Source organism: Primulina tabacum, chromosome 17 (assembly GCF_025594145.1).
Source record: "Primulina tabacum isolate GXHZ01 chromosome 17, ASM2559414v2, whole genome shotgun sequence".
Taxonomy (NCBI): domain Eukaryota; kingdom Viridiplantae; phylum Streptophyta; class Magnoliopsida; order Lamiales; family Gesneriaceae; genus Primulina; species Primulina tabacum.
The window spans coordinates 12,620,491-12,633,651 of record NC_134566.1 but is presented as its reverse complement, the minus strand read 5'-3'; the positions used below and the strand labels follow the sequence as shown (position 1 = coordinate 12,633,651).

Here is a 13,161-nt window from a genome sequence, read left to right as displayed (position 1 = left end):
GAAAAAAAACTACAAAATTGTCTCACTGCTAAATAGTCCAAAACAATTTCTACGCGCGAAGCAGTAGATCCTACTAACATGACATCATTAAATGATATCATTACAAATTAGGTTATATTGAATTCCATGTCAGAATATTGAGTACTCGAGAAGAAGCTCCCATTGCTTCAGAATAATTTTAACATTAATCCCGTGTCACGAAGATCAACTCGATATGCAATTTCAGCTTTACCAAAGAACGAGCATGGATGATTCCGTCAATCCAAGACAAAAAGGCATTGGCTGGATCGGAATGTCTCCCTTATATCAAACCCTGACGTTGTAGATCGGTATATGTCTTCTTGTTATAAATGTTACCCTCCTTGTCTTCATATTCTTCTTCCAGCTCAGGGCGCCACTTATTTACACCTTGCTTTTCTTGGATTTTTTCCCAAAGTTGTTTCGCTTCCTATGTGAATGAATCAATATTGTTTACCCATACGTACCAGAGAAAGTATTATACAACATTATTTTTGACAGAGTGATCAATCATTAAAAAAATGTGTTTTTCAACATGCCTAGTTATCAGATTACAAGGATCATTGTTCCTACAAATGAGGATAGCATTCGATGGTTGCAACATCCACCAGGAAAATAATCAACAAAGAGATGAGGCTGATATAAATCCAAAATTGCATGATAGAAAGCGTACCTCAATGAATGTTATTTCGTTAAAATTCTTCGTATTTGGAATACCAAGACATCGCATTCCATGTTGGTGTCTCCATTCCTTGAAATGGCGCTCATAAGCCCTACGGCCCCAATAACTTTGGTTCCCACATATTTCACATTTGAACTCCTGTTAACGTGCAATAACTCATCAACAAAAGTTAGTATGTTCAGAAAGCCAAACACAGTATCAGACAGCTCAAAATACAAACATGAAGGGCAATCACCATTAAGACCATCCAACAGTAGAAAAATAACCATGACCGACAAGTCTCACTCTTCAGCCTAAGTTAGTAAAACCAACTTATTATCAAACCACCAATATCCCTCACTCCCAAAGGAAACAAGACTCAGTAACAAGGGATATTTAGAAAGAGGTTAGTATCACATTAACTACAATTGTTCATCGTCCATTATTTCATTTTGCTTTCTTGGTTCCACAAGGACATTATTTTATAGCATTCCGCCTTTCCCACATTTTCTTTTTTTACTTGGTACCTCTGTTTGTGACCATTCTGCATCTATTTTCCTTCTGTCTTTCCCTGCCCTCTTTTCCATCTCCTAACTGCACTGAGGGGGAAGGGTATGCCACCCATTGCTCAAATATTCTAAACTAGCTAAATTTTTTCTGAGCACTCTTTTAGTATACTGACATCTTTTAACAGAAAGTAATAGAGAAGCTTCACGACAGACCACCGGAAAACCACAGCAAGAGGAAAACACCACAGATTCGTCAAATTCCAACATGAGTAGAAGGTTATTTACCTGACCAAGCCCATGAAGCTTATATAACCAATATGGAATAGGCTTTCCGTCCCAACCCATGGGCAATTTTAGGGGATTGTAGATCTGCTGATCCTCATCATCACTTTCAGATTCAGGTTGCACCTCATCCTGATGGTATAATCCAATAAAAAAAATTACATTCACAAATAAACACAAAATAACCGCACTAATACTCTAGGGGTGAGTTGTTTTGTTTTTATTTACGTTTTACACTTAGCCCATCCTTTTAAAATCTCATATCAGTATTATCCGGGTTAGCAGAGCATGAATAGCAGTACCTCTTCACGTTCTTGTACAATTTCATCATATGTCAAGGCATGTTTCTTCTCGATGTTTTCTTTTGTTCGCTCAATGGTCTGCAAAAATCAAATACCAGAAATAAAATTAAGTCACCATTCCAGAAACATTTCATTTATGCAGCCTCCGAGTCATATAAAATTTAACGCACAAAAAGGTGGAAGAACTGGGTAAAATGATCACAACCATGAGAAAGAGGGGTGCAGAACCAACACTAAAGGGGAAATCAGAAATCAAATGGAGAAGGGTGAGAGAATTAAAGAAGTGAGAGACATTATAAGCTTACCTCATGCAACAGGTCACATAACTTTTTCAATTTGGCTTCCATCAAGGAAATCTCTTTAGCATCTTCATTTGGCCCCAGGGCAACAGCTCCACCATTTGTATCTGGTCCAAGTGAGCCCTTAGCAAAATGTTTTCTATCCAACTTCTCAAGGGGTGTATGCTGGAGCAGAAAAAAATCAACAAGATCAAAGACAGATAAATTTCAGCACCAGGTGCCAAATTATAGGTAACCCGTAACTTCTACTTCATGAGGTAATTGAAGTATAGCACAGTTTGTTTAATCATGACGCGCCTAAGATGAGACTTTATTGGATCAAGTAAAGTACAGATCCTCTAAAAATAATGCACGCAAAAACTTGGATCTGAAAGAAAAAGATTCATAGCCATCCAACCATAGCTTCCACACCTATACATATGTACAATGGTACACATGCACAAGTCCATTTACATTATGCATCAAAGAGTGTATTCTCACCTTCGTAAGAAAAATCCTTTCTGCACGCTGTCGAACAGTGCCTCCTGTTTTCAATCCAAGGACAGCCAATGCCTACAAAATAGGGTATTAGTCAGTAATACAACCATAACAGGATTTCGTAAAACGCACTTTCACAAACTCTAGAAACTAGAAAGTGTAAAATGAGAAATGGATTTAAATCACATTGGATCAGATATGCTGCATCACTATCAGTAAGACAAGCTTATTCGCTTTTTACTCATTGTTGAAAGCATTACAAGGAGCTACTCATTGAAAAAAATCATCAGCATAACAAGTATACAACTGGTTAATCTAAATCTTTTCCAAAAATTTAGCTTTTTCATGTGAAAATAATGTTTCGCTTCCAAAGCAAATACTTAAATTGAAAAAGTTCTTCCAACACTTCCATTAGTACCTCCTTCAACTTCTCCGGTCCTACTATCATTAGCTCCTCGACAGTGCCGTAATAATCAAGATCAATAATTTGATTCTGTTCCGGAATGGCAGCATTTTTCTGGCCCTCATTCTCCCATCCTTCAACCTGACCATTACTCCATTGCTCTTCAAAATCAGAAACTACCTGCCAGATACAGAGACTAATAAGAACTCAAGCTGAAATCAGTCAATATGTATACCAATCAGTAGGAGGATTTTTTTCCCTTTAGTAAAAGTCAATAAAATAATACTCAACAGTCCATCAAAATAGAATAGTGTAACAACTAATTTTGGTGTGCTCGTTAGATCAATTTTGAACTGGAAAGCAGGGGAACAAAAAGCCAAAGAAGAACATAACAATAGAAAGGACCAAAGCGAAAAGGTGGATCATAGTAGGTGTAGCAACAAACCTTGGAAAAAATCCTTTCAAGATCTTGTAAAGGTTCTGCACGCTCGAAAAAGTATATAAGATATTCCAGGAGTTTTTCCATGTACTCTTTATACTGCCTGTTAAAAACAACGAGAAATACGACAGGTTTAGAATGGATGGCATGCAATTCTTAGCTCGAGAACGAAAGAGGAGCAGAACAGATAATAAGAATTCTCAGATGAGTTTCCATGAGATTTTCATTTCTGAAGGTAAAGCAAACAAGATAATCCAACATATTAATAAATACATGGAACAAACTTTGAGGACAAAATGACCCTAACAATTTTTTCAGAAATAAAAGTGGAAGATATGACAAAGTAGAGTATAAACTGCAAATCTTATGGAGCAAAGTAGTAAGTGGTAGATCTACCTGGTGAGCTTCAACTTGCAGGATATGTTCTCTGGTTGCGAAAATAAGTCGAGATAAATAGAATAATCGATTTGCTTCCCAAATTTAGCGTTGATATAGTCATTGTATAATTCATGCAAATCGAGGTATCTACCAGAGGCTTCCTGAAAAAATCCAAATTTTTATCAACAATGGCATAAAAGCAAATCTGCAAACTTCCAAGATAAATTAATCCAAAAATAAGATAAATTTGAGCTGTATCAGCAGAATCCCGCTATTATCATGTGCTAGTGCATTTCATCTGAATGAAACAGAAAGAGAGTAATAACCTCTCCAGTGAACTCAATAACCGGCTCCTCTTTAAGAAGCTGTTCAAACTCATCAGTGGTGTCAACATATCGAGCAGCAGGATGCCTTCTGTGGTACTCACGAATCTGCATTCCACCAATACACATCATCAATATCAAGAAATAGAGAACAGTTGTTTTTTTTTTAAAAAAAAAACAATAGTAAGAAAGCACAGAATTTCACACTTCTTTCAGTCTATCATAAAATGCGCTGAAAACATTGACATTGGCTCCCGTGGAACTCTGTCCACCGAGCGCCGCAATCTCATCCTTCCTAGCATTGTCATTGTCCTCGTAAATTTCAATCTACATGTCAAAAAACTAACATTCACCGTAAATCAATCATCAAAATAAATACCTGAAGCTAAAAAAAAAGTACAAAAATAAAAAATTAAGCTTCGAAAAAATAGTTTTACGAGCTTGTGTGTGGTTGAAGTGATTTGATCAATCATGTTGCGAACGCGGTGACTCTGGTAGAGACGTTCCTTGTTCGTCGGCGGCTCGGTTTGGAGATCCTTCACAATGATCCGCTCCAGTCGCTCGACTTCCTCGTGCGATGCACGAGTCACCTCCAGCAGCGTCGAAGACATCCTTCGAATTCTTCAGATCTGCTCGAGACCTAGGATTTTTTGTTTGTAGAGGTTGAGGGAATGAAGATTGGGGGAGCCAAGCAACGGTGTCGTTTTGATAGTGGGGCACTAGAAAGGACCTATTTGCATGGAGTGAAAATATGTTGGGGTTTTAAGATAATACTATTATATTGAGGGGTCGATTAGATTGTTTTAAATTTTAATATTTTCTCTATTCTTAATTTTTTTTTTTTTTTTTGATTTTGTAGCCTCTGTAATCCGGGCAGGCATCAGTAATCCGGGCAGGCATTAGTACTGGAAAATGTAATTCTAAAATGATAATACTTAACTGAATGCAAATTACAGCAGGCGGAATGTTGCATTGTTTTTGGGCCTCAGACTCATAATAACAACATTATTATAATTAACATTAATAGCAGAAACGTTATATGATTTATTTAAATATAAAGTACAATCAAACATGTTGATAAGACCATCCATAAATTTGATATAATAAGGTCAAATTTTGGATTAGATAGGATATATTATCACACAAGATCTAACTATAAAACTTTTCATTTTCCTATTCCCTTTTATTCAAGCTTTGGTACTCCGATATCTGACATATATAATCAGTTTATGAGCCAAAGCTGCATTTGTCAGTGGACTCAATTTCCAGTACGATGATCGTTGTCCAGTGTTCCAATAAACAGTCATTCATCCATTCATTTACAGTAGTTCATGAATGATTAGAACTCAATAGTATCTTCACATTTCAAACATGCATTATAATATGATAAATGTGAAGTTTCAATATGATGCAATATTTAATAAACAGAATGGTGATTTTATCATAAATGTTAGGCCAAATGCCAAAAAGCTATATAGAAAGAAATCCAGTAGTAAAATCTCACTGCAACAGCTTGCTTTCTTACTCTGGTTGCTTCAATAATCCCTAGAGTAATAATTTTTTTGATCTTATGTGTATTAGTTAGGCTACTAGATATTTGACTACCCTAATGTTCAAACTTTTGGTCAAAATTAAGCATGATACTATATAATATTTTACAAGAAAAATCATAATAATTCGAAGTCATCTCCAAAAAAATATGAAAATTTTACGGAAGGTGTATCTTAATGATTTCTACAATTTTATTTTTGGAAAATTTATCAAAATTCCAAACCCATTTTGCTCATAATATTTTCAGGTTGGTCTTCAAAGGATATTGGTTGCTGGAAAAATGTAGTTTTTGTGAATGTTTCCGTTCATCAGCTAAAATTTTGATGTACTAAACGTCATGGTGAACAATTGCAGGTCTCGCCTTTAATTGCGGGAAAGAACAATTAAAAGCGCTGCAGCCAAGGAGGGTGGTGGCGCCGCCGCCTTACTCGCCACCACAAATGGCAATCAACCCTTTGATGATGGTCACTCACCCAATACTGCCGGCAGGAACAATAATAATCACAGCAAGAACAAAAAGAAAAATTATGGCCGAGGTAACTACCAATCCAACCGTGGAAGGAATAACGGCGGTGGCGCCGCCAATGGCGTTGGAAATTTTGCCTTTGCCACAAACCCACAGCAGCCACGTCCCTGGCATTGGCAGACTCCTTGGGGCAACTGGGCACATCAACAATGGGGAGCTCCATGGGCCATTCCACCGTGCCCATTTTCTTCTAGTCCATGGCAGCAACAACCTCGGAAAAATTACCCTAATAGGGCATCTGGTGTTCTTGGCCCAAGGCCTCAGCAGGCTTATACAGCTTCTTATGCTCCGTCTAATGCCGAATACATTCCTACGGACGTCGAGACAGCCATGCACACCATGTCGCTCTCTCAGCCAGATGGAAACTACTACATGGACACCGGAGCGACATCTCACATGACGGCGGATCAAGGTATATTTTTCTCTTATTTTAATTCGAGCAATAATCATCATCATATTGTTGTTGGCAATGGCCATTTGATTCCAATTATTGGTCATGGAAGTACTTCTTTGCCTAAACCTCACCCACCTTTATCCTTAAACAATATGTTACATGCTCCTAAACTCATCAAAAATCTAATCTCGGTTCGTAAATTTACCATCGATAACTCTGTTTCTGTTGAATTTGATCCTTTTGGATTTTTTGTGAATGATTTACAGACAGGGACCAAAATCATGAGATGTGACAGCATGAGCGATCTATATCCTATCTTCTCAAATAATCAACCCACTAAATCATTCTCCCCCTCGGCTTCTCATGGCTTTGTCCTCTACCCTGTGGCATAATCGTCTTGGACATCCGGGAGACAATGGTTTACATTCTCTTTGTCAAAGCAATTTAATTTCTTGTAATAAAACTTCTAAACAATCATGTTTCTCTTGTCCTCTTGGTAAACTTAAAAAGTTGCCTTTTAGTGACTCTATGTCTGTTACTACTTTACCATTTGATATTATTCATAGTGACTTGTGGACTTCACCTATTGCAAGTTCAAGTGGGCATCGCTATTATATTCTTTTTCTTGATGGTTTTAGTAAATTCTTGTAGACCTATCCTCTTGCTAAAAATCACAAGGTTTTCTATACTTCAAAGCTTTTCATGCTCTTATCAAAACTCAATTTGAAAGACCCATCAAAACTTTTCAATGTGATAACGGTACAAAGTTTGTTAATGGTTCATTTCAAAGATTATGCATTGATAATGGCCTTCGACTTCGTCTCTCTTGTCCTTACACTTCACCTCAAAATGGAAAAGCCGAAAGACATATTCAATCAATCAATAATATAATTCGCACTCTCCTTGCACATGCATCTGTTCCGGGTTCCTTTTGTCACCATGCACTTGAGATGGCTACCTACCTTCTCAATGTTCTCCCTGCCAAAGTTCTAGGTTACTCATCTCCAACTCATATTCTTTATAAACAAGATCCTTCCTTTTCTCATCTCCGCGTTTTTGGTTGCCTGTGTTTTCCCCTTTTTCCTTCCTCCAAAATTAACAAGCTACAACGCTGCACCCCTTGTGTTTTCTTAGGTTACCCTCATAACCATCGTGGTTATAAGTGCTATGACATGTCAACCGGAAGAAATTTTGTGTGTCATCACGTGCATTTTATTGAAAATGAATTCCCATTCTCCAAGATTCATACTGATTTATCTCATGAATACGATTTCTTAGACAATGGCATACCTCTTTTTCTACTTCATCAAATGCACAACCATAGCCCACAACATTCATCCTCTCATTCTCAGTCTACGGATCAGCCTAGCACTGTCACATCTCCAGCCCCACATTCTGTTTCGGCCCCATTTGGCTCTCAAGCTCCACCTATCCCCCCTACTTCTACAAGTCAGCCTGTGACCCAAATAAATTCCCCTCACACCATGGCACGACTGAACCCAGCCAGCAGTTCTCTGCTACCTACCTCCGCTATAGGGACAAACTTACAATCACAGCCCAACACATCTTCACCCAGGCCGAGTACTACTCATCCCGTGCTTCATGGAATGACGACCAGAAGTAAACATGGCATTTTTAAACCCAACCACAAATATGACACTAATTTGAGCTCCAAGACCACTACAATCATTTCACCCATACCAAAAAATCCAGTAAATGCTCTCCATGACTCAAATTGGAAGGATGCAATGATAGATGAGTATAATGCTCTTATTAAAAATAAAACATGGAAATTAGTGCCTCGTCCACCTAATGTGAATGTTATTCGGTCTATGTGGATTTTTCGTCATAAACGGAAATCTAACGGTGATTTTGAGCAGTATAAAGCCCGTCTTGTAGGTGATGGCAGGTCTCAAAAGCAAGGTGTGGATTGTGATGAAACCTTTAGTCCTATGGTTAAGCCTGCTACCATTCGGTTGTTCTGACCATTGCCTTATCACATTCTTGGCCAATTCACCAGCTTGACGTCAAGAATGCTTTCTTACATAGCCATCTCCATGAAACAGTGTATATGCATCAACCATTGGGATTCAAAGATCCCAAATATCCTGATCATGTTTGCTTGTTACAAAAATCTCTCTATGGCCTAAAACAGGCTCCACGGGCCTGGTATCGTATCAGCGTTTTGCAGACTATGTCTCCTCCATTGGGTTTTCTCACAGCAAATCTGATCATTCACTGTTCATTTACAGAAAGAGTTCTGATGTTGCATACATTCTACTATATGTTAGATGACATTATTCTCACAGCTTCCTCCGATAATCTTCGCAAGTCTATCATGTCCCTTTCGGCATCGGAGTTCGCCATGAAGGACCTTGGTCCATTGAGTTATTTTTTGGGGATTAGTGTTACCAAACATACGAATGGCCTCTTCCTTTCGCAGCAACGATATGCCGAGGAGATACTAGAACGGGCTGGCATGACCAACTGCAGCACGTGCCTTACGCCAGTTGACACCAAATCCAAACTTGGTGCCATTACAGATGCTCCTTTTGATGATCCAACAAAATACAGACAGCTTGCGGGTGCACTACAATATCTCACGTTCACTCGTCTTGATATATCTTATGCAGTGCAACAGGTTTGTCTTCACATGCATGATCCACAGAATGCGCATATATATGCTCTTAAGCGCATTTTGCGCTACATTCAGGGCACTCTTACGCTCGGCTTACATCTTTATACATCTCTTATTGGCAAATTGGTCTCTTATATAGATGCGGACTGGGGAGGTTGTCCCGACACTCGCCGATCCACTTCGGGTTATTGTGTTTTTCTTGGTGACAACCTCATTTCATGGTCGTCCAAACGTCAACCGACTCTTTCGAAGTCTAGTGCCGAGGCCGAATACAGAGGTGTAGCTAATGTTGTTTCAGAGTCCTGCTGGATCAGGAACTTACTACTTGAGCTTCATTGTCCTTTCCGAAAAGCTACACTTGTCTACTGTGATAATGTTAGTGCGATATACTTATCCGGTAATCCTGTACAACATCAGCGCACTAAACATATTGAATTGGATATTCATTTCGTTCGTGAGAAAGTTGCACGTGGCGAAGTACGTGTCCTACATGTTCCATCCCGATATCAGATTGCAGATATTTTCACCAAAGGTCTTCCGCATGTTTTGTTTGATGATTTTCGGGACAGTCTAAGCGTCCACTTACCTCCCGCTTCGCCTGCGAGGGTGTGTTAGATAATACAATTATTCTAGCATAAAATCATGCTTGTACATTATTCTAGCAATATTCTAGGCTTAGTTTATGTTTATAATTAGCTTGATTATTGTACATATCTCTAGCCTTAATTTACGTTTGTACATTGTATATTAACCCCATTCATGAATGAGAAGAGGCAGGAGATTAATCTCTATCATAAATAATATATACTAACTAAAAAAACTTTGAAATTTGGATTCAAAAGCCTAAAAATCAGTGCAGAAACCATCGGTCATGGATAGTTTTTAAAAATGACGTGGCGCGTGGAAGGCAAGCGCCGGCGCGTGGGTGTTCTCCATCCACCACATGCGGCCAAGATTTTTAGGGTGAAACCACAGTGGCACGTTCTACAACTTTCATGTTGAATGTTTTTTGAAATTTTCAGTCAATCGTGCTTAAAAAACGTATTTTTTAAATGATTTTCATAATTTGTAGTCGTCAAAAAAGACTACTTCCGGTGAAATTTTGGGCAACCGGCCGACATTGAGATGAACTAGAGAACATGAATAACAATTTTCTTCTATATCTAAAACAGAAACCATCTGCAAAGTTATAAAATAAAAGCATGAACATTCAACTTGCAAACGAAGTTTTTGGTTAAAATACATTAACGGCTTGACTTGGTTTCGAATTTTTATGGAGAATTTGGCTTTTACTTTTCGACACCTCTTATTCCTAAAGCTTTCTAGATAATTGAAGAGCGTAGGGAATTTTTTGTTCGGATTTTTGGGAAATTTTGGATATGTTCTACAATTTTTCACACAAAATACACATTTTTCACAAAACTTGTTTCTATAGACTAACTTGTGTATCACGAAAATTACAGCTTATGCTGTGTTTTTATAGCCTAGATTGCATGGGGAAGTTTTCCAAATGTTTGACAAGTATGGGTTTAGCTTTTTGACACATATTTAGCTTAATTGATTTTAATTGATCGATGGCTTATTTCTCATTGGTTGACACATGCATGTATATTAGTATTATGTTAATTTCTTATCTCCGAGTTTGTAATGTTAGAAAGTGCTTAAATTTTTTCTAAATAATACAGTTTTAAATGTTGTATGGATGATTTGTTGGGCTTTTTGAGCTTTTGCAGCCCTAAAAACAGAAATTAACAAGCTATGAAACACAGCCATTAGTGCTTATGCTTTTAACCTTAGAACTAAACGTAAAACTTATTTGGTTCTACTTGTAAAGCACTTGAAATAGTTTTATATACAGACGAAGTGATTTTATGTCCAAACTCCCTTACGTTGACTTACCTTATTGAACATGAAATATTGAAAGATATTGAACATGAAATATTTTTATGTAATTTCAGTCAGTATAGCGTCTGGATGTACTTTTACCAGAGAGATTCATGTTCAGCTTCTCACGGTCATTGCCATCATATGTGAAATAGGTGCTCTTATAATTTGGTAAGTCGGGTTAAATATTCATTCTATCCTTTTCATTTTCCTGCAGTTTAGTCATGTCTTAGCTAGGAAGGTTTTCTGAAGTGACCATCCGTCTCTTCGACACTGAGATGTTGATTACTCGACGTAAGACTATGTTCTTGGTCATTTAAATGTGAAGCAACAGTGTTTAACAGTTCTTGGCCTTCTTTAATGTGGCGAAATTCCTTTTGATTCTTTCATGTTTAATCGGTGTTTGAGTTTGGTTCATGGGACTGCTGATTTTTACAACACACGGAGTTTGATTCTCGACATTCAAAAAGCAATCATGTTGAAAGATTGCTTCGTTCCACGTTTCTGCTATATATTTTCAACATTAAAAAGCAACCAACCATCTTTTCGATTTAAGCTTTTATGTTTGTTCACACCATCTCCTGTGCTTATTTCTAAGTCTTCGTTACTAATTTCTGACCGACATTCGTTCTGATTTACGCATGAAAGAAGATGGTAACGTGAAAAAACTATTGTTTGACGCAGCTATTCGTTCGACTTTATGAAAAAAGTGAATTCTAACATATTTGGAGTATAATGTATTATTTACATCTTAGAACTGCATATTTATCGAGCACAATGATAGCAAACTCGTGCTCGACGGACAAGAGACAAAGGTATGTTATGATCAACTTCAAATTTACTCGTCGTTCAATCGAAAACTACCCAAGAAAAACTTGTTTGATGAATCAACCCCCAACCTACCATGGTGAGCTAGATTGTAGGACCACCCAAGTGATCTTAGTCTCAACCAAGAAAATGGAATTGCCAGCATACTTTTTCAGGTTGTGTTACACATCCTTACCATAAAAAGGGGAATATGGTTCACAAGAAAACGCAGCAAAACCGTCCCACCACTTTGGAGGACACTCAAAGGATGCAGAATATAGCTTCCAATAACAAGTTCTGTTATTCAAGAAATTGTGATATATTCGATCCTAGCTTAACTGTAATACCCCAACTACTGATTCGATGAGGTAAAAGATCCGATATATGTTTTTTCATGTAGCCCACGTGTTGCATCACATGAAAAAACTTAGTGGTATTACCGAATGATTGGTCGAATTAACCAGAAACTGCATTCAATAACTTGTTCTTTAAAATATTGTACTCAATGGCAGATCCACCTTAGGATCAAAGGGGGCCCAATTTTTTTTTTTACTCAAATAATTGGAAAGAACATGTATCTTAGTAGTAGACATAACTTTATGAATTTGTTATACCCGAATTCGAATCCTATCATTCCCAAATTGTTTTCCCTTTCAACCCTTTTTTCCTTCTTTTTTTTAATCAAAATTATCCTTTAAAATAATACAAAATAAAATTGACAAATACATAATAAATAAATAGAAACGGGAAAGTGAGCTTGATTCTTGGTCGATTGTAATTCATCGTGAAACATTTCTCTTGCAAAAAAAACAGATTAAGCGAAAAAGACAAAAAAAAATCAGGTGAGCATATTTCTTTAAATTTTAATCACAACATTTATTAAGTTGTTTTTTTTAGTCGTTTCTGACTTGTTTTATAATAAATTTTTGGTTGGTGTTATCTAGAATCTTGAATTGAAATATGGATCATGTTACCATTTTTTGCAAGAATTTTTGGTTTTTTTATGTGTTGTTTGTTTTATCTATTGAAATGGATAAGAATGTTTTTAGTCCTATTGTTCAATTTTGCTACTGTTAAGCACAGATGTTGTTCCTTTCCCACAAAGAGTGTAATTTAAAATTATATTAATTACCGTAATTAAATAGTCAAACTTTATTTAGAAAATTAAAGCAAGCTGTGATTGTTATCTACTAATTAATATTAAGTCGATCACACAAGCACGATTAAAATTATTGAAAGGAGGAATCTAGATGTACGATTTCATTTGATC

At 37.1% G+C, this 13,161-nt stretch overlaps 2 protein-coding genes across 2 annotated transcripts; one reads left to right on the top strand and one right to left on the bottom strand.

The window, feature by feature from the left end:
- On the bottom strand, nt 1-4,813 carry LOC142531522 (splicing factor SF3a60 homolog). The gene is made up of 12 exons (XM_075637682.1): nt 4,529-4,813; nt 4,299-4,418; nt 4,095-4,199; nt 3,787-3,929; nt 3,397-3,493; nt 2,967-3,131; nt 2,552-2,623; nt 2,078-2,236; nt 1,773-1,850; nt 1,474-1,602; nt 692-838; nt 1-448 (listed from the first exon to the last, which is right to left on the bottom strand). The coding sequence occupies exons 1-12, from the start codon at nt 4,700-4,702 to the stop codon at nt 302-304; spliced, it is 1,536 nt and encodes a 511-aa protein (XP_075493797.1). The 5' UTR covers nt 4,703-4,813; the 3' UTR covers nt 1-301.
- Nucleotides 4,814-5,474: 661 nt separating this feature from the next.
- On the top strand, nt 5,475-7,212 carry LOC142530500 (uncharacterized). The gene is made up of 3 exons (XM_075636335.1): nt 5,475-5,523; nt 6,041-6,580; nt 6,829-7,212. Exons 1-3 carry the CDS (start codon nt 5,475-5,477, stop codon nt 6,852-6,854), a joined length of 615 nt encoding a protein of 204 aa, XP_075492450.1. The 3' UTR covers nt 6,855-7,212.
- Nucleotides 7,213-13,161: the final 5,949 nt, after the last annotated feature.